A 27,844-nucleotide genomic window follows, 5' to 3' on the forward strand; every position below is an offset into this window, starting at 1 on the left:
AGGCAGAATCAGAACTACCACTGAGCAGCTGCACGACCTCACACAGGTGACTCAGTGCCCCTGAGTCTCCGTGTGCTATAAAATATTGGCAGTAGCTCTCACCTTCCAGACCGTTGTGACCAGTGAGATAACTCATGGGAGGCGCTTAGCCCAGTGCCCAGCACAGAGGAGCACACGGTCGCTGTTGCACATTCAGGCCCAGCCCTGACATCCACCCACCGTGTGGCCTTAGAGGGCTCGTCCAATCAGTTTTCTCACTCATTTAGTCGGGTAACAATATTCTTGGCCCTGCCTCTCTCAAGCGCTGCTCAGAGGCTGGTAATCCCAGCTACTCCTTACTGGGCACTTGCTATGTGCTCATATAACCCTCCTAACAGCCATCTGGAACTCCTGTTATAAATGGAGAAATGCAAGCATGGAGCAGTTAAGAAACATCCCTAAAACAAGTAGGTGTAGAGAGGATTTGCACTCAGGCTCAGCCACTCGGGTCCTGCCTCTGAGGAGTGGAGGGAAAGGGGCTTTGCTGTCTGGGGGGCAGCAAAGGCTGTCTGCTGGAGCCTCCTTCTACCCTCACTCAGAGCACTGCTTCCAAAATGGCAACGAAGGGAATAAGGTCAGCCTGGAAGAGGCTCCAAGTGCCTCCAGGCTCCAGCCAGCCTCCAGCTCCTACCTCAGGCATCAGCCATTTGCCTCTCCCAACACGGGTGGCCCAGGCCTGCGTACCACTCACAACGGCTCGGTTACTCTACACGTCCCTCACTGGGCCCCATTTCCTGGCCGGTAAAATGATGTTGATAATCTCTTGCATACAGAGTGGTTGTGCAATACTCGCCATCCAGTGTCCACCACAGTGCCACTTGCACTGGGGGAGGTAGAAGCCCCAGAGGCTGGAGATTCAGGGGGAGAGGAGACTTCGACCCCTTCCCAGGTAGAACCAGACCTCAGGAGACACAGGGTAAGCAGCCTCCCAGAGCGCCTTGTGCTTGAGCGTGTGGTGGAGGCTGTGGAATGATTGTGCCAGCCCCTTGAGGTTCCCTGAGGCCCACAGGGGCAACTGAGGGAATCTGGAGTGCCCCAAACTGAGAAAGGGCCAGACCCACGGAGGCTTAAGGGTGGGGATCGAAGGAGCAGGTGGTGGGAAGGCAGGAGGTAGGGGAAAATGGCCAAAGGGTCCGATGCTGACCTAGGACCATGGTGGGCACCACAGGCCCAGTGCCAGGGTCCAGGAGCCCTGCGAGAACCCACAACAATGTTTGCAGCCAAGGGGTAAAAAAGTAGCAGAACACCAAAAGGCAAAAGAAAGAAAGGACAAAATCAAAATGAAGAAAATTTAATTAAATATCTACAAGACATTGTCAAGTAATTAACAGAACCCAGCTCAAGTAGGTATATGTGAACGACCTTTAATGTGGAATGCCAGCAAATTTTCATGAGTGATAGGATGAGGGAATTCAGCTTCTAAAATTCAAAGTGCCAGGGGCCTGCGTAGGGTCTTCAAATGTGCCATCCCCAAAACTTACATGCCTCCCTGGGGAAAGGAGGGGTCCCCAAATTGATGTCAGATTACTTTTCTGTCAGGTGGGTTAATGAGAAAGCAAAAGAGAAAGTCAGGTCAGTTACAGAAAAGTGAAGTGATGTTCCTCGCACATGTTCATTTGTAATCGGAGACCCTGAGTCACTGCAGACTCACTGTGCAATGCTGCCCTGAGCCTCTTCATCCCTGGGGGGCTGGCGGGACTCACCGGACCCTCAAAGCCCCTGCACATTTCAGCAGTTGGTTTGCCAGCCTCCCATTCTTTCACAACTCTGGAACGAAGATCTGCTACCCCTTCTTCCTCCAGACCTACGTGAGTTAATCAAGGTGACTTTAGGGAATGAAGCCAGAGAGCTGGGCTCAAGTCCAGCCCCACCTCGGCCCCACTGTGTGATCCTAGGCAGTTCCCATCCTCCCTCTGGCCAAGCCTCAGTCTCTCTGTCTGTGAAATGGAATAATAATGCCTACCAGGGCTGCCACGCGGACCAAGGAGGCCACAGCTGTGTGAGACACTGCTTTTTAAACAGACTGGACTGTATCGGGGTTTGACTAACAAAACAAAACCAAAGGAAAAAAAGCTTTGTTGAACCCGGGAGCGGGGTCCCACAATCAACCCTTCTGAGCTATGTCTGGGGGAGGTGAATTTTTATGTTTCCTCATGGTCTTTTTGCCAGGGCTTACCATCTCCTCTTGCCCCAAACAGCGGAAGGAGGTACCAGAGCCACAGTGGTGGGGAAGCAGGTTGGGGTGGGCTGGGGGTGGGTGAGGGAGCCAAGCTGGCTTGGCTCCTGGAGGACTGAGTCAGCGGGGCGGGCAGGCAGGGCGGGCCCAGTCCTCGAAGGCTTGGGGAGGAAATGGTGCAGGAATGTTCCTCCCGCCCAGGCCTGGGCCCTGCCCACCACATTCTGGCTCCTGCTCTCTGATGCTGCAGCCTCAGCTCTGGCTCCGAAGATGGGAGATGCTTGGAGCTTTGTTGAGTAGGTTCAGCCAGGGGCCTTCAGAAGCAGTCTGGCCCTGGGGACTGACCCAGGGGTGGGCAAGGCCAGGCCAGAGCCTGATGGGAATTGGGCTCTGACCCTAGAGCATACCCCCGCCCCACTGGGTGATGCAGCCAAATGCCACCGCTCACTAGACCTCAAGTTTCCCGTCTCTGCAATGAGGAATCGAACTTGGTGGTGTCAGATGATGGATGATCGCGGCTGGCTCCCCCAGGAGGCGGTGCAGGCGGAGTCCAAGAGCATCTACATTTGTGACACATTGGCCATGTGCATATGTGACTTCATGGCCGTGTGTGTCTGAGTGTGTATGACCGTGCACAGTACTATGGTATGGCTGTGAGTGACGACGTGGCTGGGACTGACAACATGTATGTGGGCGTGGACGAGTGTGGACGTGGCTGTGAATGTGACAGTCTGTGGCACTGTGGCTGGGAGTGCAGTTGTGCAAGCACATGACCATGCACATGTGTGTGAGTGTGGAGCCTGGTGTGACCTGTGTGCCGTGCGCAGGTTGTATGGCTCTGTCTGCTTTGGGTTGGGCAACTGCGTCTGTGACCAGGCCTGGCTCTGCTACAGCCGTGGCACAGCTGTGGCATGGTGGTTCACGGCACTCCTGTGTCCAGGAAGCAATAGGATGCAGAATCTGAGGGCCGCCTCCATCCCCAACCCCCATATGTGGCCACAAAGCAGACTCCTTTCCTGGGCTGGGCCAAGACTGGGGATCAGAGGTCCCCCACCCCCCAGCTCCAGGTCCTGGTAGTTGCCCAGGGCAGAAAGAGAAGCCTTGTTTTCCACCCGCCTCAGGGAGGAAACTGGAGGCAGCTGGGCTCAGCTCAGTCTGGAACATCTGCCTGGCATGAGACTGAGGCCAGCCCGCAGGCCCAGCCACCACCAGGATACCCCCACACACACACTGGTCCCCAGTCCCCTGCCGAAAGAGGCTCCGGCCAGCCCAGACAAACCTCAAATTCCCCCAACACTCAAACCCACACAGAGATAGAAAGAAACCAGAGAGAAGGGCTGTGGCATCCTCACTTCCCATCACATGTACGTCTGTCCCTGCCTAGAGCCCTCAGGATGCCTGGAGGAGGGCTGGCCCATCCCCAGACTTCACGTTCTGATGCTTTTCCTAGGCACAAGCCCCTCCTGAGAAAAGCGTCAGACCAACCCCTCACCCGGAGGATGGAAGGCATGGGAGGTGGCCCCCCGCTCAAGAAAGAGACACAAGAGGGCAATACTATTCCCAGGGCAAGAAGCGTGAACAGGGGACTTTCCAGGCACTGTGTGTTGAGAAGAGCATTCCCACCGCCCCAGCGCTGACTGGGCCTGGGAAGGAGACCCCCACAGCCCTGCCCATGGTCAGAGCGCTCACTGCAGAAGGCCGCAGTGAGGTTGGAGCGGGGAAGAGGATAAGGGTGGAGCGGGGAAGAGGTTAAGGGTGGGAAGGTCCTCGGATGTGTTGGAAAATGAACGAAGGAGGGCAGGGAGGAGAGAAAGGAAAATTCCACAGAAAGTCCCAAATCTGACCTAATTTTGACCCAGGGCCAGAGGCCCATTCCAAAAGTTCCTCTGAGGACTCTCTGCCCTGAACAGGGAGCCTCTGCTGCCCCTTCCCCACTGCACCTGCCACCCCTTACTCTACCTCACTGCCATGAGCTCCCCTGCCCCCAGCCCGGCCAAAGCCTCCCCTGATGTCCAGACCCCAGCCGCCCTCCCTCCACCAAGTCCCCATTGCCCCAAGAGAACCGCGGCCCCCCAGCCCTCCTCTTTCCCGTGTGCAAACAGATTCCTGTTCATCCTGCCTGGGACATCCCCAAGGGCACAGCTGGGGGGTCCACCTCAGTTTCCAACTGGGTAGCCACAGCAGGCCTGGGCAGCCTGGACTGGACGGCTTGGGGGAGGACACAGGTTCTGAGACCCACCCCCTCCCCTGGACTGGGGCTTTCCTGGGGGCAAGGCTGGGATATGCCCTCCCGGGGAGAGGAACCCCCTATCGATTAGACTGTCCCTTCCTCACGTGACCTTCAGTCCTTATCACAGAGCAGCAAAGCCAAACCCCTGGCAAGACTCCAGCCATTTGAGAGATGAGGACAGTGAGGTCTGGGAAGGGTATGCATCCAGCTGGGGTCCAGGGCCACCCAGAGGTCCCCAGCTAGCCCCTGCCTCCAGCACCGTCCTCCCCCCAACTTCTGAGGTTCTGGGGTAAATGTTGTGCCCATCACGACCTCAGAATCTGGTCTAATCGCTCCCAGGGACAATTAGGGCTGTATCCTTCCCCACTCCCTCATCCCCCGCTGGGATCCAAATAAGGAGTCATATTTTTGTTATCTTAACTGTAAAAGGTTTATCAAGAAAACAAGAAAGAAAGAAGATTGAAGCAGCAGCAGCCAGGAACAGCCATGACCTCCTGGGGGCGGCCAGCAGTGGCACCTGTCAGTTCCCCCAACCCACTGCTGGACCACGCGCTGGCCTGGGGGTGTGGGGGGAGCCCCCTCGAGGATGTAAACATGGGTAGGAGACAGCACAATCCCACCAGGACCTGAACCGGCATCACAGTGAGGTTGGCTGTGGGCAGGCGGGCCGAGGATCCCTGGGGTGGTGGGTAAGCTGGCCCCTGGGAGCCTGAGGCCCAAGCCTGCTTGGAGTTTGGGAGCTATTGCTGGTGAACTCAAATACCCAGTAACTTCTGGGTGTCCCCTCCAGAAAGGTGCCACCAGGGTCCTGGGATCCAAGGCTTGTCTTAGCACCTTGAGCCCAGGGCAAAGATGCTGCATGGTCCCCGAACCAAGGGGTGAGGGGGCTCAGCTGGTGAAGGGGAGTCAGGAGGGAGTTGGCCTGCAGCCCCTCCTGTGGGTGGGTGGGGGGGGGGGCGGAGGTGGGGCGGGGACAGGGGCATGGGAGCAAGGCAGATCCCTCCCCTCTGTCACACAAGGGGACACCACTGAGGGGTGCACCAAACTTGCTTGGAAGGGGCTTCCCTGGTGGCGCAGTGGTTGGGAGTCCGCCTGCCGATGCGGGGGGCGCGGGTTCGTGCCCCTGTCCGGGAGGATCCCGTGTGCCGTGGAGCGGCTAGGCCCGTGAGCCGTGGCCGCTGGGCCTGCGCGTCCGGGGACTATGCTCCGTGGCGGGAGAGGCCACGGCAGTGAGGGGCACACGTACCACAAAAACAAACAAACAAACAAAAAACTTGCTTGGGAAAGGTAAAGGAGAGAAGACGGGGTCTTTCCATGCCTCCACAGCCTTGCCCATGCTGTTCTTCTCCTCTGAATGCCCTCCCCACCTACTGTCCCCACTTACTGTCTGGCAGGTCCTTGTCATTCTTCAAGACACTACGCCATGGAGTCATCCCTAACTGGCAGAACGAGTGGTCCCTTCTGCGAGCTATTTACCATCAATCTTTCTGTACTGCCCCTGCCTGTTTCTGGGTCTGACCCCCACCTCAACCGGGGACACCCCAAGAGCAGGCGTGTCGCAGCCCTGGATGCCCAGTGTCTGACCCGGGGCCGCAGCAGGCCTGCACGTCTGCTGAATGAACGAGGGGATGGTGGCCAGGTGAGCGAGCGCTATAGGCTCTAGGGGAGGCTAAGACCCTGGCCTGACCTCAAGTGACTGACCGGCAGCCCAGGCCTTGGCCTGGAGGGCTCCTGGCCCCATCCTCACCCCTGTTGTGCCCCTATCTCTAAGGGGTGGGGGACTTCCCCAGGGATATCCATGACTCCCCCAAAGCCCACCCCTGACCAGCCAGGCACTGCTGGTGTGGGAAGGTCTGGGGGGCAGCATGCATCGCAGCCACCAGGCCCCAGGGGCGGGGAGGGGACCAGGGACACGTGGTCAGAGGCTGTCATACATGTGCAGCGTCTTCTCCAGCTGCTGGCCTACCCGCTGGTAGAAGAGGATCTGCTGGCGCAGGTAGCTCTGCATCATGTGCTTGAAGTCGAGCTCGCGGCGCTGGTGGAAGTGGTTCATCTCAGCCTGCAGGGCGAAGCCCACCACGCGGCAGCGCCTGCGAATGCCATCTGCCTCGTCCTGCGCCATGCGGCCCTCGTCACTCATGCGCTGGCTCTCCTTCACCTTGGCGAAGGCACCTGGCACGGGCAGAGCAGAGGACAAGGACAAGTTAGGGCTCCGGTCTCCCCAGTTCGCTCCCTAACCCCCCGGTGAGACCCGGGTCCAGGCAGACAATACCCTCATCGGCTGAACTAAGGCCTCGCTCTTGGACTCCATGAGTCCAGACCCATGGTCCAGCCACCTGGGTGTCTCCACCAGGATGTCCACCAAACCCTCACCTTCAGCACATCCTAAACCAGATGCACCATCTTCCCTCCAAACCTGTGGTGACACCAGCAGCCCACACCTGACCTGCCCTGCCAGCTGATTGACTTCTAGGACCAGGCCATCCCCACCCACCACAGGCCTCGTCACCCCTCACGCCGGCTCCCCATTCACCTCCAACATCACCTCCTCCAGGAAGCCTTCCCTGCAGCCCCAGTACATCAGGTGCCTCCCAGTGCTCTCAGGTGCCCTGGGCTTCCCTCTGCCACAGCTCTTACCACCCTGTGGTTTCTCTGACTCCTTCCTTCTGGGCTGTGAGCTCAATGTCTCTAGCATCCAGAACAAAGCCTAGCCCACAGCAGATCCTGATATGTGTCTGCTAAGCTGCTTCAACCTCACTGGACTGCTTACCATAGGCCCCTCATGGGTCTCCCCACCTCAGTCTCAGCCTCTGAGAGGTTCGCCATACACCTGAAGAGCAGCCAAGCTGGGTACCCACAGCTCCAAGCCTCCCCTGGCTTCCTTCTGCCTGCAGAGCTAGGTCCCCCATTCTCCTGGCCTGTGAGGCCCTCTGGGAGTTGACCCCTGCACCCGTTCCACGCTGACCCCACGTTCATCAAATTCAGCTTTCTTTCCTACCTTCCTATCTCTGCCCCCTGGATCCCTATGCGTAATTCAAGGCTCTGATGGGGTGCCACTTCTCCACGGAGCATCCCCCAGGCAGACCGCCTCCCTATCTCAGCTCACCAGGGCTCTCCCCACCCCCATCACCCAGCCGATTCTAAAACAGAGCCTCAAAAGCCACCTGGAGTTTTCCTTTGTGTGTGTCTCCCCACATATAGGCCCTGCTCCCTCCTCACCCCAGCCCCCAGGGGACTAGAGGAAGCCGTTATAATAACCAGGTGACAGATGGGGGGTCAGGGGATGAACCTGGGGAAGGGACCCAATTTGGAAGAATGTGAATGAATCAACAAGCACTTGGTGAAAGAATTTCAGTTCTGAATTAACAGCACTTGACGGATTCCGTGCTGAAGCCGGTGGGGGCAGTTGCTGAGGCGGTGAGGCAGTCTCCCTGCGCCTGGCAGGTACTCCTTGCAGGGCTGTAGGGAATCCACTGTGTGAAGAAGATTAAGGAGGTGGGAGGGGTTGGCACGGAGGACAGCACACTCCCCGAGCGCTTCAAAAGCATCCACTGCACACAAGTGACACGCTCGTTTTTCATGTTTCCCACCTCTCCCTTAAGGAGGTCTCTCATGGACCTTTGAAACGTATTCCTTTTACTCCAAGTTGTTCAAATGCATCCAGGATGCATTTATGGAGCATCTACTACAGGCTGGAAATAACTCTGAATGACTTTAGAAGGAGCGGTACCTATATTAGACGGCAAGTGTGTGGCTAATTGGCAAAGAGTGGCATTTCGAGTGGACAGACTCAAATTTGGAGCATTTCCAGGGCTGCTCACACAGCACCTGAAAGAACTCTGCAGTCCCCAGCTCCCAGCCCACTCCATCCTTTTGCCACCTTCCTTGAACCACTTCTCGCCTCCTGTTCCATACTGACTGCCCACGTCTGGGCAGCAGGAGAGGGATCACCCCAAGGCCCAAGATGAGGACCCCTTGAGAGGTTTCGGAGCTGGAGTGGCCCTAGAGACTAGCTGTCCAACACCCACAACCACCCCTCACTCTCCACCCCCACACTGTGCAGAGGAAACTCAGGACCTGGCAGGAGGGCACTTGCCGAGGGGCTCACAGCCTCTCTCCTGCTCCAAAAGTGGGGGATGCCTGGCCCAGAGGCATCCCTGCACAGCTGGGGGTAGACACCACTTCTACTGCAAGGAGCCTAGGCCAGATCCCCCAGGCATATGTGTGGGGCATCCAGACAATGGACTTAGGAATTTGAGAAGGTCCCAAGGGGTAAAAAGAACCATAAGAAGCAAAGTAGGAAAGAGCAGGACAAAGAAACTAGAGTCAGGCTTCAGCAAAGGGCACCTACTAGCCTGGATTCCACCTTCCTGAGAAAGTCTGGGTGCGCTGGGGGTGGACTTGCATTTAAGAAAGGTTTTCTTGCCCGTGGCCTTAGAGGAAGGAAACTGAGGCCCAGATAATAGGAATGAATCTATTGCAATTGCTAGGTATCTGCAGACAGGCAGGGAGCCAGAGATGGGGGGCAAAGGCTGTGGGGGAAGGGGGAGGCCCCACCCTGCTCCCTGTCACCCCTCCACCCTGTGACTCCGATGTGGGACTGGGACCAGCTAACACTAATGCACCCCAGAGACAGACTGGGACTCAGGGCTCAGGCCTGTCTCCCGTCACCTGACACATTCCACCTAGGACTCAACCTGAGAGCCGAGGGCCCAGGGGCACCTCCTAACCTGGCAGTTGTCCTGTAGGCTGGGTCCCAGGAACAGGGAAAGGAGGGTTGGAGCTTCACAGCCCCAGGGTCCCAGACATATCCCCTCAACTGCCACCTTAATCTATCTTGTCCCTACCTCTTGGAGGTAGTTACCACCCACCCTAGGTTGAGGGCAGGAGGTCTGAGTCCTAGTCCCACTGTGTCACCTCCAACAAGGGCTACAGGTCTCCCCACTGTCAAATGGGACATGTTGGACTAGATGTGATGCTGCTGACAATTGCTCACAGCGGAATAGCACTTTAGAGTTTCCACATCAGTAAAATGGGACGGCACCTGACAGAGTAACAGCTCCCCTCGTAACTATGTGCAAACTGCTTTTCAGTCCCAGCCAAGACACAGCTGGTGGTGGCTCCTGGTGATACAATTCTTTGTTCTTCAGAGCCTAGGAGGGGAGGTAGAGGGAGAGCTAGATGATGGCCCAGAGCATAGAGGCTGGACCCACCTATTCCCCCAGGCAAGAACTTGGTCCTGCAAAAGGGCCACTTTGCCTTGGCCAACCTGAGAGCTCCATGGCCCCTCCACGCATGCTCTGTGGTCCAGGGCCTGCCTCCAGCCTGCCAAGGATGCCAGCTCAGTTGGTGCTAGAACACCCAACCCCCTCCCAGCTCCCTCCCCTTCTGGCTTGTCTACCCCAGGCACCCATCCCTTAGGGAGCTCCCTCCCCTATCTGTCTGGCACCGTAGAAACAGCCTGGCTGTGGAGTCAGAGACACCTGGGCTCCAAGTCCTGCTCTGATTATCATTCCTCCTCACTGCCCCTCATCTGAAAACGGAGGGAACCACACCAGTCTCCGTGGCTTGTGATGAGTCTTAGGACCGAGCCCTGCCCCGGCTGGCTCTCAGGCAGGGGCCCTGGACAGTCACTATTGCCCCTTGTTGTCCCAGGGTAACTATTACTAAGGCTCTCTTTCACCCCCAAGATTGCCCTGGTTTGGATGGTAAATTACATGGTTGCCCTTCTCTTAGGAGACCCCTAAACTGAGCTCCAGGGGCTGGGCCAGTGGGCAGACAGGCTGGCACCTCAGTGCCAACCAGGTTCCATGGCCCATTTTCCTAAGTTTTCTTAGGCGAGGAAACTCTTTCAGGGTCACCTCAGAGGCAACATTTGTCCAAATCCTGGTCTCCTGACCCCTCCTAGGCCTCCCATCTCCTTCCTTCCAAGGCCTCTCCCACAAGCTTGCCATCTTTCAGATGTATGAACAGGCTGGACAGAATCCTGGGGACCCAGGGTCCAATTTTCCTGCTCCTTCCTCTGTGAAAGGGCTCCATCCACAGGGCCAACATGGGATCCCCCCTCCCCCCATCAGGCTGTGGTTCCCCCAATTCTGTCTCAGCCAGATTCCAAGCCCCCCTCCCTAACTTGCCCCACCACGGGCCTAGGAGTGGCAGTGCAGAGCCCAGAAGGGGGAAGAGTAAGCCCAAAAGAACTTGGCTTAATGGGGAGGGGTCCTCCAGGTCCGGGAAGGTGGGACAGCCTCTGCCTGAGGTTGAACACATCACCCCAGGCCCCTTACCTTAGAAACACCTCCAGTGGACACTCAGAAGTGGCCTCGCTCAGCTCTGTCTCCCTGCGACAGGGTCAGAAAGGCCAGTCTGGCTTTACTCCCTCCTGCTTCAGTGGGAGCCTGGGAGTATGAGTATGGGGTTGGCTTCCTGCCCCCTGCTCTGCCCTGGGTGAGGGTCCCCAGACACTGCATGGGGGCAGCTGTTTAATCACTATGTCCTTGCTTCCCCCCATCCGGCTGCCCACACAGGAACATGCCATCCAAGGAGTTGGTTGAACCAGCTTTCCCAGGCCGTAGCACAGCAGTGAGCGTGGCTCCACTTCCGCACAGGGTGACACCTGCCCCAGTGGGCCCCAGCCACCAGCCCTGCCCAATCCCTGCCCGGAGCTCAGAGCCAGATCTAAGGCATCACTCTGTCCTCGACCAGACCCTCCCCAGGAGTCTCTCCCCTACCCACCCCTTTGAAGGCCTAAGAGCTCACTGTGTCCGCCTTCCCTTGTCTTACAGATCAGATCGGGAGACTAACTCCCAGAGAGGGGAAAGCACTTCCCAGGGACGCATAGCAAACTGGGGGCAGAGCCAAGACCAGAACTCAGGCCTCATGTCTCCTGAAGCTGAAAGAAGGGAAGGAGGAAGAGAGGAATGTGGAGAAGAGAAAAAAACGGCAGAGAGGAGAAGGAGGAAGAGAAAGTGAGGGGAGAAAGGAGGCTGGGAGCTGGAGAAGTTCTAGAAGTTAACCTCCTGGTAAAGGAGAACAAGGCGGGTTTACTCCAGACTCTCCTGGGGACCAGGTAGTGTGGTGGTGTTTGCTGTCCCCCAGGCAGTCCAGAGGCCTGCCTCCTGGCCTCACCCAGAGGAAAACTCCCCACCAAGCCAGGCCTGACCTCAGGGCCTAGGGGCCTGGGAGCCAGCCCCACGCCCTGCAGACGTTCTTCCTTAGTTACCAAGCAGCCCTGGGGAGAACCACACCTCTCTCCTGCCCTGCCTGTAATCCCCAAGACTCAGCCACCTGCCGGGTCAGCTCCTGACTCACTGCTCAGGCAAGAAGAGAAGCCAGGCTGGGGAAGGGGGAACTGGATGGACCATGGGGGTAGTGCCCTGGACCCCCGCTTCCTCCCCCAGCCCAGCCCGGGTGCCCCTAGGTGACCCGGCTATGAGTCACTTCCCTGGAAGTTCCTTGACAGCCCCACAGTAACAAGGACCCATCCTGTCCCTCCCATAGGGAGGGGGCCGTGAGAACTGAACACATGGCTGGGCTTGGGAGGTGGCCGAGATGGATGTGTCCTTGGGGAGGTGCAGGAGGAAGGGTCAGTCCCAGCTGGGCCATGGACTCCTTGTGCAACCACCATTCTGCGGACGCAGCTTCTTCATCTGCAAAATAGGGGCAGCCACCCTCCAGAACACAGATAGGGAGGGAGCTCACAGATAGGATATGCAGCGGTGAGAACAGGCTCTGCAGCTGCAAAGGCAGGGAGGCAAGCTTGTGACAAGTGGGAAGACAGGCTACACTCTGTGCTCTTGTTATCTGGGTCTGTGTCCATGACCCCTTGCGGGCTCCTCAAGGGCAAGTCCTGGGCCCCAGTCAGCTCCGTGTTCCCAGACCCCAGCCTGATATCTTGAAGGGCTCAAAGCATGATGGGTAAATGAGTAAATGAGACAGAAACAGAGAAAACGAATGAATGAATGAACGAACGAACAGACAACAAGAAGGTAAGCAGTGAACTCCATGAGGACAGGGATCAGACCTGCCCATAATAATATCCCTGCACCTAGAATAGCACCTGCCACCTGGTAGGTGCTCGACACACTTGTTGAACATATGAATGAGACAGAGACAGAAAGACTAGCTGCACCGTTCTGCTCGGTCTAGGCCATCCTCATACCCCCAGTGCCCAGCAGAATGCAGATGCTGTCAGGATCTCCAGCCCACACTGGCTCTTACCTTTCTGCAGGTGGATGATGTCGGGGAAGTTGGAGAGCAGGCCCTGGTAGAGAGACAGCGTGTCAAGCATCTGGAAGAGGTCGTTCTTGGGCTGCTCGGCAAACATCTCACCCACGGCTTCATAGGTACGGCCCGTGTGAGAAATGGCGCTGTTGAGCGCTTCGGAGCTGAAGGGGGGGTCCATCTGGAAGGCATGACTGATGGCCTGGAAGGCATTGCCCAGCTTCTGGAATTCCTTGCGGAAGCCCCCCACATGCTTGCGCACCAGCTCCGATGCTACGGTGCTGAGCTGCAGGACGCTGTCGTCCATCTTCTTGCTGAAGGCTTTGAAGGTGTCCACACGGTCCTCCACATCCTGCAGGTCCTGGTGCTCTGTGGGGATCTGGAAGGTAAGCAGGAAGCTGGCGCCCACCATCTCGTCCTTCTCGGCCCGGCGTTTGCCCATCTTCCACTGCTTGTCATCCAGGCAGCTAAGGAAATGTTGGAAGCCCTCGTACTGGGACAGCACGGGGTGGCTAGTCATGTGGTCCATCCAGAGGATGAGCCGCCGCTTCCGCTTCTCAATGAAGTCCTCCTCGAAGCGGCCTGTGGCCTGCTTCTCTGGCAGGTGGGGCACCGAGATGACAGTGAACTTGTGTAGCAGGCGGTTGTAGAGCCAGTCGAAGTGTTTGTAGCGCCTGTAGACAGGTGAGCCAGCGTGTGTGGGTGTGAGCTTGTAGGAGATGTAGCTTTTGATGCCCTTGAATTTGGTCTGTTTGGTGGGGTCCTCCACGGAGCAGGCAAATGGGTGGGGGTTGGCCTTCCACTGGGGGCCACGAGGGCCCATTTCAATGGAGTATGTCTCAGCGATCTTGGCCATCATGGGCACATCACCCAGGATGAAGGCCTCCACGCCAGAGCGCACAAAGCACGAGAAGCGGTTGAGGTTGCGTCCCACCACGCTGCCTCGCTTGGCAGATGCCAGGCTGTCCTGCCGCTCCAGGGGTGGCTTGGGCCGGAAGGCCATGTGTTGGCTGGGGTAGGCACCAGGGTAGGAGAGGTTGAGTGGGGGGTGCCCGTTGGTGCCCAGCCCACCAGCCCGTGGTTCCTCCACCACTGTGCATCCATCATCCCAGTCATCCCAGTCATCATCATCGTCCTCCTCGAAACTACCCTGGTTTGAGAGGAAGCCACTGCCCCCACCACTCCAGGAAGGGTCTGCCACGCTGGAGCCGTCGTATAAGCTCACCTGAGTGCCCAGAGAGCCTGCAGGACTGCTGGAGTAGTCGGCATGGTTGGAGCTGGTGCCAGAACGGATGATCTCCACGTAAGAGGCAGGGAAGAGCCCCGTCTCACCGCGGCTGTTCTGGCCCTGCAGCCATCCATCCAGCGAGGTCTCGCTGAAAACAACCAGGTCCTCATCCTGCTGGATGCTGATTTCCTCCTTGTTCTCGCTGCGGAAGTCATAGAGGGCTCGGCCTTTTAGTGCCATGTCTGGGCCAGTGGTAGAGAAAGATGAGGACAGAGTCCTGCCCAGAACTGGGGACACTTGCTAGGGTGTCCAAGAATGCACTAGCAACTCAAGGTCTGCCACAGCCCTCAGTCTCTCAGCCCCTACGGCGGGGTCTCAGCACCCACAGATGGTGTCCAGCCTCCCTCTCTTCAAAGCAATGTCCACGGCCCAGAAACAGGTCTCCCTGCACACGCCTGTGAGCAGGGAGAGCTCATGTCCACGGTCTTCCTCCCTTCCTTCCTCAGCCCCTGAAAGGGAGAGTCTCTCCTCCTCCCACTCCCAGAAGAAAAGTCAAGTGACTCGGAGAAGTCAGCTCTGAGAGGGCAAGAATTTGACACTCTCCACTGGAACAATGTTCTAAAATAGAAGAGAATCACTCAGAAACCACCGTCCCAGAAACCCCAGCAGCTCTGGCTCCCAGCTCCTTCTGGCTCCACAGGCCTTGGGAGGCTCTCACATTCCTCTGTAGATCTGTTCCTTCCTCCTTCCTCCTCCTCTTCCTGGGCCACTGGGTTTTCAAAAATCCAGAAAATCCAAGAGGGGCAAGGAGAAAAGCAGCAGCCTCCTGAATCGAATCCAAGGGTGGATGTGTCCGGCTTCACAACGAGCCAGGCCGGGAAAACAAGGACTGAGGCTTACACAACAGGCCGCCAACGCTTCGACCCCGGCGGCCCGACCCGGCCCGGCCCCCAGCCCCCAGCCGGCTGGGGCGCCCTCTCCCCGCCCCCAAGTGACCGGCCCCCGCCCCGGGGAAAGGAGGGGACGCGACGAGGCGCTCGGGCGACTTCTGGCCACTAGCTGAGTGGCCTCTTTTGTTTGCCTAATTCCTCAGCAGTTTCTGAGCCTGAAGCTGACCCAGATCTGAGTCCAAGGACCCCCGGCCAAAGGTAACCCCGCGGTAACCGGTCCCCGCACGCGGGACGTGGACCCCCACCCTTCGCGTGCACGCACACACTCAACAGGAGTTTGGAGAGTGAGCTCTGGAGAGCAGATGGCCCGGCCGACTGTCCGTCCTCCGCTCTGCCCCGCGGGGTCCCGCCGGTGGGCGGCGGGCTGCGCCCCCAGCCCGCCTTCCTCTCCAGCGTTCGCAGCCCCTCTGCGCCGCCAGTGAGAAGCCAGCTCCAAAACAACAACAAAAAAGGCGATTCCGGGAGGTGGCGTCCCGAGGAAGGAGGGAATAGCCGACGGCGGGGAGGTGAGGCGGGGGGAGGTGAGGGGTGGGGAGAGGGAGGGAGAAGGACAAGCAGGCTGGGGAATTGGGCGAACTCCACAGCACTTCCGTGCGTCCTGGCTGGCCGCGGACTGCCCGGCTCCGCCCTCCCACTGGCCTGGGGCGCATGAGCCGGGGCTCCCGCCTACTCCTCGCTTTTCCTTCTGGCAGTCACCCTCACTCACTTGCGCTGAGATCTGGATGCGAGAGAGAAAGGAGACGGTCGGGGAATAGGGCCAGCCTGTCCGCCCTGGCTGGGAGACACCTCTCACCACGAGGGGCTTAAGCGCCGAGCGACGGAGCTCTGCGGCCGCCGCCTCGCCTCCTCGCCTCCTCGCCTCCTGGGCTCCGTCACCCTCCTGCCTTTTCCGCGACGCAAGTGAGGCAAACTCCTAAAGTTTGTGAAGTGCGGTGCTTACAAGGAGGGCGCCAGAGCCGGGACCCCGGAGAGAGGGTGGAGGAAGGGCGTGGAGACCCGCAGACGCCCCCCTCCCGTTCCTCTGCCCCCCTCTCGTTCCCCTGCCCCCCTCTCGTTCCCCTGCCCCCCACCCCAGCTCCGGGGAGGGGAACGGGGCCGTGGCGCCGCCCGGGGATTGCTCTCTGGAGGGGGCCCCAGAGCCAGCGGCGCCCTCATGGAAGAAGCCTGAGAAGGTTTGGATAGTTTAGATACGGGCTGCTGCGGGTCCTAGTACCCTAGCCCAGACAAGGCCAGGAGCAACCCTGTCTTGGGCGACTTCCTTCGGGGCGGGGGAAGACAAGACTCTACATCTGTAGCGACGGTAACAAGACCCGGCAGGATCGGGTTCCGTGTCGCTTCGTGCGGCGGCCGGCGGAAACTGGATGTCCTGTCTTTGCCGGCAGCACCCAGGAGAGAGGAGTGGTCGGGGTAGGGTTCCGGGAAGAGGTAAAGGGGACTTGACCCTGGGCATTGATTCTGCCAGGCACTGTGCTGGGCACTGGAGATTACAGTACAACAAGGCAGTCGGAGAGTTTGACACCCTCTTGTCAAATGACAAGTCCACCCTCTTGTTCTCCATTCTTTCATTCTGTCTCTCATTCATCCAACCTTCCACTCAAGGAAACATTAACTGAGTATTCTGTACCAGGCCCCTTGGTTTACAAAGACGAATAAGGCATTGTCCTTACCTACCAGAAGCTCAGATGTGTCAGGACAAGTAAAGAGATGTTCCCTGCCCGGTGAGACCAGTGCCATGAAATGTGAATGGGAGGGCACCTATTCCAGCCTGGGTTGAGCAAGGATCAAGGAAGGCTTTCTGGAGGAGGATGTACCTACGGTGAAGCAAAGGCTTTGGGCCCTACTCCCCTTCCTGGCTAAGCCCTGGAGCCTTGTCTACCGCTCTAACTAGAACTTCCTTCCCCCTCATTCTCATTCCTCCCACTTGTTGCAGATTAACTGGCACAAGGTAGCACTATAAAGGTGGGCACCTTAGACTGTTTTGAGGGGTGTAATTTGCATGCCTCTGGCTCCAAAAACCAATTTCACTGGAGCAGTGAGTAGATCCAATTCCCTAGGCAGAGCTGGCATTTGGCCGGGATACAGGCTTATATCCAAACCCCAGAAGCCCAAGTATTAACTTACACAGAGAAATTCAACTGTCAGGCAGACCCAAATATTTGTATCAATAGATCAAGGCAGTTTGGGCTGCTTCTTAGGAAGCCCAGTTACCAGAAGTTTAGCGCAGGGAACCTGGAAACCCCAAGAGGGGAAGAAAGGATGGTATAAGTCTCTCAGCCAAGAAGCCTTGAGATCTTGTCCCCCGCCATAGGGGCAGTCTTGATTCTAAGGACTCAGTTCAGCCTAGTATCTTCAGGACCAGAGCCTGAATATGTTTCCCCAGCTGCTTTGGGGGCACCCCTTTTCTTTGATCTTCTGTTCGCAGAGCCTGTCTCCAAGCTGGATTTAAGAGTAGCAGCTACTTCCTTAGTGCTTGCTGAGTGCTAGACTCCTGTAAACATTTTACCTTTATTAGCTCACTTAATACAATTGATGGGATCTCTGCTCACCCAGCTAGGGGCCTAGTGTAGCCCCACCCCACTGAGGGGCCCCCAGCCACCACCCTGGTGGTCTTTAGTTGGTTCGCAAATACTTCAGTCACATGTTTATGCACATTTACACCTGGGATTTACTCTCATATCTGTTCAGGGACGGAGGGAGGGTGGTTTCTATCTCACAGTGGCCACCTTATTTCCAGGTTCTTAGGGGAAACTCATTCTGCAGCTTCACAGAGATTTCCAGAACCTATATCTTCTACTTCCAACCCTCTTCAAATCTCTGGGTAACAGGGCCCACAGTTACTAATCTCAGGCAACTGCACTAACTTTTGTGGTTCCCTACACCCTGCCCATGCCTTTGGAAAAAGTCCCTTTATTAAATTCTCCTCACATTACTCTAATTGGAGTGTGTTCTCTCCTTCCTGATGGGACCCTGATTTGGACACAGGAAACAGCATCCATCCCCCATCCAGATAGCTAACTTTCCTCCTTTAGGAAAGGAATCAGCAAGGGAGAGCTGTGGCCAGTGGTTTCCAGGCTGACTCCACTGGTGGCAGCGTGGTGAACACACTGGACTATTACTATAGTGATGCAGAGAAGAGATGATGAGGGCCTGAGGTAGGGCAGGGGTAATGGGCTGGGGAGAAGTAAATTTGAGATTCTATGGGGGTAGAACAGACTGGAATGACAACCAACAAGATGTAGGTATTGAGGGAAAAGTCAACCCACATCTTTAGAACGTAGATTCTCAACTCCACTTTCCCCACCAGCTATTTCCCCATTTATGTGCTCACCTTTGCAGCAAATTCCTCAAAATAGCCATCTCTACTAGCTGCCTGCAACATCTTTCCTCCCTTTCTCTTCTTAAACCCCTCTAGCCATTCTTTCACCCTCACATTCCACTGAAACTATGCTTATCAGTCATCAGTGACCTATTGGCTATTCTCAGCCTTCCTCTTAGCCTCTCAGTAGCATTTGACCAGGTTGATCACTACTTCCCCCTGGATACACTGTCTTCACTTGCACTGGGGAGACCATACTCTCCCGGTTTCCCTTCTACTACACTGGTTCATCCGCTTCTCTCCAATAATTCTTTTCTTTTTTTAAGATTTATTTATTGGATGCTTTTGGGGTCTTCGCAGACCAGGGCTCGAACCCCTGTCCCCTGCATTGGCAGGAGGATTCTTAACCACTGCACCACCAGGGCAGCCCCTCTCCAATAATTCTTAACACTAGAGTGTACTATTAGTTAAGTGGTCCTCTTGTCTTTTTCTCTCTATATTCACTTCTTTGACGATCTCACCCAGGCTCATGGCATCCAACACCATCTTTCTACCAATAATACCCCAAATTTTAAATCACCAGCCCAGGCCTTTCTCTAAAATACCAGACTCAGGGAATTCCCTGGTGGTCCAGTGGTTAGGACTCTGCACTTCCATTGCAGGGGGCACGGGTTCAGTCGGGGAACTAAGATCCTGCATGCCGCAAGGTTTGGCAAAAAATAAAAAAGTAAAAAAAAATAAAATACCAGACTCACATATCTTTCTCCTTGACATCTCCCTTTGAATGTCTAATAGACATCTCCAACCGAACATGTCCAAAATTGAATTTCTAATCTTGCCCCCCAAATCTGACCTATTTGGCAGCCTTCCCCATCTCAGGTGATGAGTACTTTCTTCCACTTGCTTAGGTCCAAAACGGGAGCCATCCTTTGACCCTCTCCTTATTCTGGGACTCCTCTCTCATTGGCATCTCACAACTGCTTTCCTGGTCCCAGCTACCACCTCTCTTGCATGCACCACCACAACAGCTTCCTAATGGCCTCTATGTTTCCAGCCCTGCCTCCTAAGAATATGTCTATTCTCAACACAGCAGTCAGAGCGATCCTTTTAAAACATGTTAGATGTCAATTCTCGGCTCAAGATCCTTCAGTGTCCTCATCTCACTTAACCTAAAAACCAAAGTCCTTAAAAGAGCCTATGGAGCCTCTGTTATCTGAGCCCCCTTTCCTCACCCCCTAGAGCACTCTGCTCCAACGAAGATGGCTTCGTTATTCTTCTTCTGATATGCCAGGCACATTCCTGTCTTAAGGCATTTGCACTCACTGTTTCCTCTTCCTGAAATGTTCTTCCCCTAGATATCCACATGGCTAACCCCCTATGAAATATCACCTTCTCAGTAAGACCTACCCTGACATGCCCTGCTTAAAATTACAGCCCATCCTCATCCCAAGCTCTCCTATATCCTGCTCAGTTTTGTTTCATGACACTTATCACCTGCTAACATATATAGTTTACTTATTTATTATGTTTATTGTCTGGGGAGAAGGAAGTTAACCAAGAGTCCTCCTGCAGACACATTGAGCAAGGGCTGAAGATAGAAGGGAGTGAGGCTGGGGGAGTATGAAGGGTGGGGATAAAGTGCAAACTGGGAAAAGGTATTTGCACCATAGACAACTGATTAAGGACTAATATCCAGAACATACAAAGTACACATTCAAATCAATTAGAAAAAAGCAAACAGTCTGTATTAGTTTCCTATTGCAGCTGTAACAAATTACCACAAACTTAGTGGCTTAAAACAACACAAATTTATTATCTTACAGTATTGGAGACCAGAAATCCAAACTGGATCTCACTCGGCTCAAATCAAGGTGTCAGCAAGGGCTGTGTTCCTTCTGGAGGCTCTAAATAAAATTCCATTTCCTTGCCTTTTCCAGCTTCTAGAGGTTGCCCACACTCCTTTGCTCATGGCCCCCATTCATCTTCAAAGCCAGCAATCACACCTCAGACTTCTGTATGTATCACCACATCTCCCTGACTCTTCTGCCTCCCTTTTTCACTTATAAGGACACTTGTGATTACATGAGACTCACCCAGTTAATCCAGGACAATGTCATGGTCTCAAGATCCTTAATTTAATCACATCTGCAAAATCCCTTTTTTCATGTAAGGTAACATTCACAGGTTCTGGGTGAACATCTTTGGGGGGCCATTATTCTACTTACCCCATAATCCAATAGAAAAATACACAAAAGACACAAAGAGGCATTCTATAGAGGCAGAAACACATATGAAACCTTTATTCATCAGGAAATGCAAATTAAAATCACAGTTAAATACCATCACACACTCATCAGATTGGCAAATATTTTAAAAAATCTAACAACCAAGTGTTGTCAAGAATGAGGAGCAGGGCTTCCCTGGTGGCGCAGTGGTTAAGAATCCACCTGCCAATGCAGGGGACACGGGTTCGAGCCCTGGTCTGGGAAGATCCCACATGCCGCGGAGCAACTACGCCCGTGTGCCACAACTACTGAGCCTGTGCTCTAGAGCCTGTGAGCCACAGCTACTGAAGCCCGTGCCTAGAGCCCGTGCTCCAGAACAAGAGAAGTCACCGCAGTGAGAAGCCGGAGCTCCACAACAAAGAGTAGCCCCCGCTGGCTGCAACTAGAGAAAGCCTGTGTGCAGCAACGGAGACCCAATGCAGCCATAAATAAATAATAAATTTATTAAAAAAAAAAAAAAAAGAATGAGGAGCAAAGGGAACGCCCATGCACTGTCAAAGGAATATAAACTGGTACAGCCCCTTTGGAAAACAATTTGGCAATATCTAGTAAAGCTCAACATGCACTTTACATGTTCATGCATACTTTACATGCATACTTTACAACTGAGCAATTCAACTTCAAGATGTATACTATTCAACAGAAGTTACTACATATGTGCAACAGGAAACCTACAAGAATTTTAATAGTAGCACTGCTAAAAATATTCCCTCCAAAAAAATCCAACAGGAGATGGATTAATAAATTAGATAGAACCAAACAATGGAATATAATGCAACAGTTAAAGAAAAAAAACTGCAGCTACAGATAGAAAACTCCACACGATGTGATGTCTTCTAAGCAACACTTCTCAAATGTCAGTGTGCATGCAAATTACCTGGGGGTCTGGTTAAATGCAGATTCTGATTCTGTAGGTCAGAAATGGGGCCTGAAATTCTGCATTTCCAACAGCTCTCTGCTGATCCATGGACTACACTTTGAGTAAGAAGGTTCTCAGTATTTAGGGATGCATTTACCATGATAAAACTATTTTCCTTTTTAAATTTTTTTAAATTAAAAAATTTTTTCTTTTTAAACAAAAGGTAAAAATAAACACTAAATTCAGGAGAGTAGATACCTTTACCTCTCACTGGGGGAGTGGCTGGAATATGTAGATGAAGTGGTCCTGGTGATGCTTTCTTAAACTGGCTCTTGGGTCCACAAGTATTCATTATACTTTGTATCTTACATATAGTAGATTCCATATATCAAATATTATATTTTAAAAAAACAATGAGAAGCGTACAAAAATAAAACAAAATGATAGGCGAAGAAGCTAGGTGGCGTCAAAGTCTTGGGCAAATAAAGAAGTTAGTCCTGTAGCGCTACACTAAGCTGAAACAGATATAACTAGCAGAAAAAGTGTTAAGTTAACTAAATACTCGGCACCAGAAATGCACCCTGTCAAGCTAATTCGTTTGAGCCCGGATTAAAGGGTCAGCACTTGTACTATCCAAGCTTTTCAAACTTACTGGGTTTTATGAATCACCTGGCATTCTTGTTAACAATACAGATTTCCAGGTGACTCCGGTGTAGATCCCGATTCTGTGGGTGTAGGAAGCAGCCTGGGAATCGGTATTTCATAGGTTCGGTGGCGCCTAGCCCCACTTGGCAGGGAGAAACCGTTCCGCCCGCCTGCTAATGGACCTGGCGCTAGTGGGCGGTGGGCATACCCGATCAGCCCCGGCCGGCTCGGGGAAGCCCGCCACGAGGTCGGAGGACGCCCCCCGCCCGCCACGGTCAGCACAGTAAATTCAACCAAACTAGCGCGACAGTCACCCCCCTTTCCCGGAACTGGCCTCTTAAGCCAGTTTCAGAGAGGCACTGAATGGCAGAAATCTAAATGAGAGGAAATAATTACGGCACTAGGTGATTAATTCTAGACGACTTAAAACCGCGCAGACTCGTCTTTGGGGCCCCCCTCTCGTCCCAGGTGTCTACCAGCGCTCTTTCCCCGCCTCCCTCAGAGAACGCGAAGAAGAGAAGAATCGCGAGATACAGACGCGGGGCGTGGCCCCACCCTGACCAGTGGAAACAGAGGGCGTAGCACTGAGCCTTTCTTTTATTGGCCCAGGGTCCCCAGGCCCGGTCTAGCAGTGCTGAGGCGGAAGTCGCGCGGGCGCCGGAACGCGCGCTGAGCCACGGGTCCTGCAGCATCCAAGCCGCCGTCATGGTGCGGAAGCTTAAGTTCCACGAGCAGAAGCTGCTGAAGCAGGTGGACTTCCTGAACTGGGAGGTCACCGATCACAACTTGCACGAGCTGCGCGTGTTGCGGCGTTATCGGCTGCAACGGCGCGAGGACTACACGCGCTACAACCAGCTGAGCCGTGCTGTGCGCGAGCTGGCGCGGCGCCTGCGGGACCTGCCGGAGCGCGACCCGTTTCGCGTGCGCTCCTCGGCCGCGCTGCTGGACAAACTGTATGCTCTCGGCCTAATCCCCACGCGCGGGTCTCTGGAGCTCTGCGATTTCGTCACGGCCTCGTCCTTCTGCCGCCGCCGCCTGCCCACCGTGCTCCTTAAGCTGCGCATGGCGCAGCACCTCCAGGCCGCCGTGGCATTCGTGGAGCAGGGTCACGTGCGCGTGGGCCCCGACGTGGTCACCGACCCCGCCTTCCTTGTCACGCGCAGCATGGAGGACTTCGTCACCTGGGTTGACTCATCCAAGATCAAGCGGCACGTGCTGGAGTACAATGAGGAGCGTGATGACTTCGATCTGGAAGCCTAGCGGGTCTTCCCTCGCCAGGACTGCATTTTATTGATGGGGAAGCTGAGACCTGATGCCTGAGATTCTGTGAAGGCGCCCTCACCAAGAGTGTGTCAGCCAAGAACTTGGCTCCTCAGCTACAGGCCCTCACAGAGCCAAAGGGTACGCCCTTTTTCCACAAAATTTTCTTAGCCTTTGGACAATTGGTAATTAAATGACTGCCTTAAGAGACAATGGGAAGCGGTTTTGCGCTGCCCTGGGGAATTGTTACATTCTTGTACCCGAAACATTGTAGTGTGAAAGCAATGATTTTTGGCGGGGGGGGGGGGCTACCCCGCCCCCAGCTTTCCTTTCATTTCCTTGTAGCAGGACAGTTTAGTTTAATTTGTATTTAACCCGAATTCTTGCGCTTGTTCGTGATTAAGCTGTGTACAGATGTTGGAGAGTTTGGTCTCAAGCTTTCATAAAGTGGATGAGATTTTAGTGTTCAGAGTCCTTTCTCTTGTTTAAAACAATGCTCTCCTAATGCCAACAAATGGCTTAACTGCTCTTTAAGTGCAAATTTCTGTCTGGGTTTCTCACCTAGGGTCACATCTATAAGTCTCCCTGGCTCAGGAATCCAGAGAAGACTAGAGACAGCAGCGATCTGCCTGTGGGTGAAGCCTGCAGCAGAGCCTGCGTGTGGAGGTTGCAGAATGTTGTACAGGGCTGGGCAAATTTGTCAGTTTACCAATCCCTTCCTCGGAATGAGTGTTTTGGCAGAGCTCTTCCCCACAGGACTTCCTGTTGATATTCCAGCCCCAGGAAATACCATATTAGAGGGCTGAAGTGTTGGCTTGCCTAAGGAAATAATCACCCTGTAGCTTGGCCATCTAGCGGTTAGAAGTAGCCCAGGAGGTTCCTGGAAACTTCTTATGAATGGAGCCCTCAGGAGGCCCCAGGGCTGCCTTCCCGGAGCAGCACCTGCACAGCCTCTGCCCATCACAGTCCGCCATGGCTCCCTGCCCAGCCTTTAATTTAGACAGAGATTAATTCTAATTCCCCAATTGGAATGGGTTTTACTGAAAGAAGCAAAGGATGGGTTGGGAGTCAGGGAGCCTAGCCTGATGACAGTGGAGGAATGTGAAGCAAGAAGATCTGCTCTAATCCACCCCCCTCACTGGAAGGGAGAGTAGGGAGACTACCTCATTTACCCAAGACTTATACAAGGAGAATAATAGAATGCCAAGACCAATGGATTGCTTTTATGTGTGCCTTCTCCATTTCCCCAGGTGTAAGGCAACATTTGGTGAAGAAACAAGGGAAGGTGACACTGGGGATGACAGTAATAGCAAATGCTTCTACTGTATGTCAGGCACTAAATGCATTACATATCTTAATCCATTTAATCCAACAATCCAATGACGTGGGGAACCCAATTCTCTACTTTTCAGATGAGGGAACAGAGGCAGAGATGGGTCAAACTGCCCCAGATTGTATAGCCAAGAAGTGGTAGAGCTGGAATGCTCCTTTAAGAGTCGTGTGAACATAGGCACAGCCAGCCCAAGGGATACATCAGGATTTAGAGAGAGTCCCTGAATCAGTTTCTAAGCCAGCAGAGAAGCAGCAGCACTAGCCAATGTTGTTGGTCCCCAACAGGGTGCTGTGTAAAGGTTTGAACAAGGAGCAGGCACTGAGCTGCTAAGCCTTGGCTAACATTCATTGAGGCCCTGCTTGTGCTAGGCTGCCCATTTGCTTTTCCCAACAACCCTGACAGGTAGGTGGTGTTATTCACACCTTTTCAGTTTGGCACACAGATTTGGGACAAGAACTTGTCCAAGACTGTGGTTCAAGTCCAGGCTCATGCAACTCCAAAGGCCATGTTTTTTTTCAGTGCCATTCCTTTAGGAGAAGAAGGAGAGAGAACCCCATTCATCAGCTCTGGTGGCTAGGCATAATCTTCGCCCATTTGAGGAGGGCTCCCAGGATTAGGGATCTCATGGGGGAGAGTTTGGTGGCTGTAGAAAGCAGGAACCCCCTGCGGCCCTCCAGCTCTCACTGGGCCCCACAGGGCAAGACAGGTAAACGGGTCCCTTTGGTGTAGTTGAATCCTGCCCTTATCACCCAAGCAGATACAACTTCAAAGTTCGCTTGAAGGAAACTGGGTTTAGGAACTTAGGAGTAAAATTCAAGATTCTTCAGAAAAGCTATTCCTTTTCTCCTTTGGGGGAAAATGAGAAAGAAATGACTTATCAGAACGTGTAACCAGAAACTTTGGGCTTTAAAAAAAATAAAATTGGGGACATCCCTGACGGTCTGGTGGTTAAGACTGTGCGCTTCCAATGCAGGGGGCGCGGGTTTGATCCCTGGTCAGGGAACATTTTTTTAATTAAAAAAAAAATGGGGGACTTCCCTGGTGGTCCAGTGGTTAAGACTCTATGCTACCAATGCAGGGGGCACAGGTTCAATCCCTGGTTGGGGGACTAAGATCCCACATGCCGCACAGGGCAACCAAAAAGAATAAAAAATAAAACTGCAACACAAGCGATTCAGAAGGAGTCTAAAGCCAGACTGCCAGGTCTGGATTGGGGCTTCTGTGCCTACTTGCTGTGTAACATTGATTATTTTACTTAGCCTCTCTGTGCCTCCATTTTCCTTGTCACAGATATATGGTAATAGAGGGTGGGAGGAAAGAATGCAAAATTATTGTTTAATGGGTCCAGAGTTCCTATTTGGGGCAATGAAAAAAGTTTGGAAATAGTGGTGGTGATTGCACAACATTGTGAATATAATTAATACCACTGAATTGTACACTTAAAAATGGCTAAAATGACAAATTTTATGTTTTATATATATATATATATATATATATATTTACCACAGTTTTTAAAAAGTGAAAAAAAGAGGGGTGGGTAATAAGAGTACTGACATTAAAAATTATAGAGAGGGACTTCCCTGGTGACACAGTGGTTAAAAATCTGTTCAGTACCTGGTCCAGGATGATCCCACATGCCGCGGAGCAGCCAAGCCCATCTGACACAACTACTGAGCCCACATGCCACAACTACTGAAGCCTGCGTGCCTAGAGGCTGTGCTCTGCAGCAAGAGAAGCCACCGCAATGAGAAGCCCGTGCACTGCAACGAAGAGTAGCCCCCGCTTGCTGCAACTAGAGAAAGCCTGCACACAGCAACAAAAGACCCAACACAGCCAAAAATTAATTAATTAATCAATTAAAAATTATAGAGAGAAGTAAATGGCATAATTCCTACAAAGCCCCTAGAGAAGCTCTTTGCATGTGGTAAAACCCCAAAGCTGAGCTCCCAGCCTGCTATCTCTCCCCAGGCCCCAGAGGAAGTACAGGGAGCTAAACATTTTACAACAACAAAAAAGCCTAATGGATTAAAACAATGTAAACACAGTGGGCAGCAGGGCAAATTGGTACCTTTCAGGAGAGCAGTTTTACAACATGTATCAAGAACCTTAGAAACATACATTATATACCCTTTGACCTAGAACTGCCACTTTCAAGAATTCAGCTTAAATTAATTATGGATATTTGCAAAAAATTAACTACAAGGCTCTTCATCACTGTGTTTATAATAGAATATAACAGAAAAATTGAAAATGTATCCACAAGGGACTGATTAAATTACTAGATAGCCTTATGATGAAGCTCAACTACTAAAAATTATTGTAGCAAGATAGTTAAGGACTCAAAAAGTTAACAGTTAAATAAAACATAAAACAGTACCAATAGGGGCTTCCCTGGTGGCGCAATGGTTAAGAATCTGCCTGCCAATGCTAGGGGACGCGGGTTCGTGCCCTGGTCCGAGAGGATCCCACATGCCGCAGAGCGGCTGGGCCCGTGAGCCATGGCCGCTGAGCCTGCGCGTCCGGAGCCTGTGCTCCACAACGGGAGAGGCCACAACAGTGAGAAGCCCGCGTACCGCAAAAAATAAAATAAATAAATAAATAAGTAATGGTGTGTAACAAACCCAACCCAAAACTCAAGAGCTAAAACAATAAGCATTTATTTAGCTCATGAATTTGCAGGTCAGCTGGGCACTTCAGATCTTTGCTGGGCTCACGTAGAGTTTGTGATTGAATGTGTGCTGGATTAATGACTCTGCTGACCTTGACTGTGCTTGCCCTTAAGTCTGGGGGTAGGGTGGCTGGCTGTCAGCTCGTCTAGGATGCCTTGGCTGGGGTAACTGTGGCAACTTGGCTGGGATGCATTTGTCTCATCCTTCAGCAGCAGCAATTAACCTGCATAACATTTTAATATTACTCTCAAGTTGCCTGTGGTGGGTATGACTACCCAAGAGAGTGGCTCAGGCACAATGGAAAACTAGCTATATCACCACCATGGCCCCCAGGATGAGGCCCTGCATACAGTAGGTAATTAATAACTGCTTCAAATTCAGCCTCTTTGTTGTGACCAGCTAGGCTGGGATCAAGGTGAGGCAAGGGAGGTACCTAGGGCACTTGTCAGACCCCAAGAATGAGCACCTCCTTAAATTTTGCACCCTAGGTCCTAAAACTGTACACTTCAGATTGGGACTTGAACCCATGTGCCGGGACTCGAACCCAGCCAAAACCCACGGTCTTCCAACTGAGATCACACACCTGGTTTCAGGACTTAATGAAGCTCAGGCTCTTGATGTCTCATGGCAGAAA

At 53.6% G+C, this 27,844-nt stretch overlaps 2 protein-coding genes across 2 annotated transcripts; one reads left to right on the forward strand and one right to left on the reverse strand.

Annotated features, from left to right (window-relative positions):
* Positions 1-4,861: 4,861 nt before the first annotated feature.
* Positions 4,862-14,870, reverse strand: SNX33 (sorting nexin 33). Its single transcript, XM_032623202.1, has 2 exons — positions 12,663-14,870; positions 4,862-6,617 (listed from the first exon to the last, which is right to left on the reverse strand). The coding sequence occupies exons 1-2, from the start codon at positions 14,131-14,133 to the stop codon at positions 6,364-6,366; spliced, it is 1,725 nt and encodes a 574-aa protein (XP_032479093.1). The 5' UTR covers positions 14,134-14,870; the 3' UTR covers positions 4,862-6,363.
* A 5,569-nt stretch (positions 14,871-20,439) lies between these two features.
* On the forward strand, positions 20,440-23,733 carry IMP3 (IMP U3 small nucleolar ribonucleoprotein 3). The gene has a single exon (XM_032624818.1). It carries the CDS (start codon positions 22,654-22,656, stop codon positions 23,206-23,208), a length of 555 nt encoding a protein of 184 aa, XP_032480709.1. The 5' UTR covers positions 20,440-22,653; the 3' UTR covers positions 23,209-23,733.
* Positions 23,734-27,844: the final 4,111 nt, after the last annotated feature.

This window comes from Phocoena sinus, chromosome 2, assembly GCF_008692025.1.
Source record: "Phocoena sinus isolate mPhoSin1 chromosome 2, mPhoSin1.pri, whole genome shotgun sequence".
Lineage (NCBI taxonomy): Eukaryota > Metazoa > Chordata > Mammalia > Artiodactyla > Phocoenidae > Phocoena > Phocoena sinus.

Bases quoted from the DNA above. Each gene is read 5' to 3' on its own strand.
- SNX33 (XM_032623202.1), bottom strand. From the start codon at position 14,133: ATGGCACTAAAAGGCCGAGCCCTCTATGACTTCCGCAGCGAGAACAAG. The intron at 6,618-12,662 runs GTAAGAGCCAGT...TGCCCGTGCCAG, and splicing joins CATCATCCACCTGCAGAAAG to GTGCCTTCGCCAAGGTGAAG.
- IMP3 (XM_032624818.1), top strand. From the start codon at position 22,654: ATGGTGCGGAAGCTTAAGTTCCACGAGCAGAAGCTGCTGAAGCAGGTG.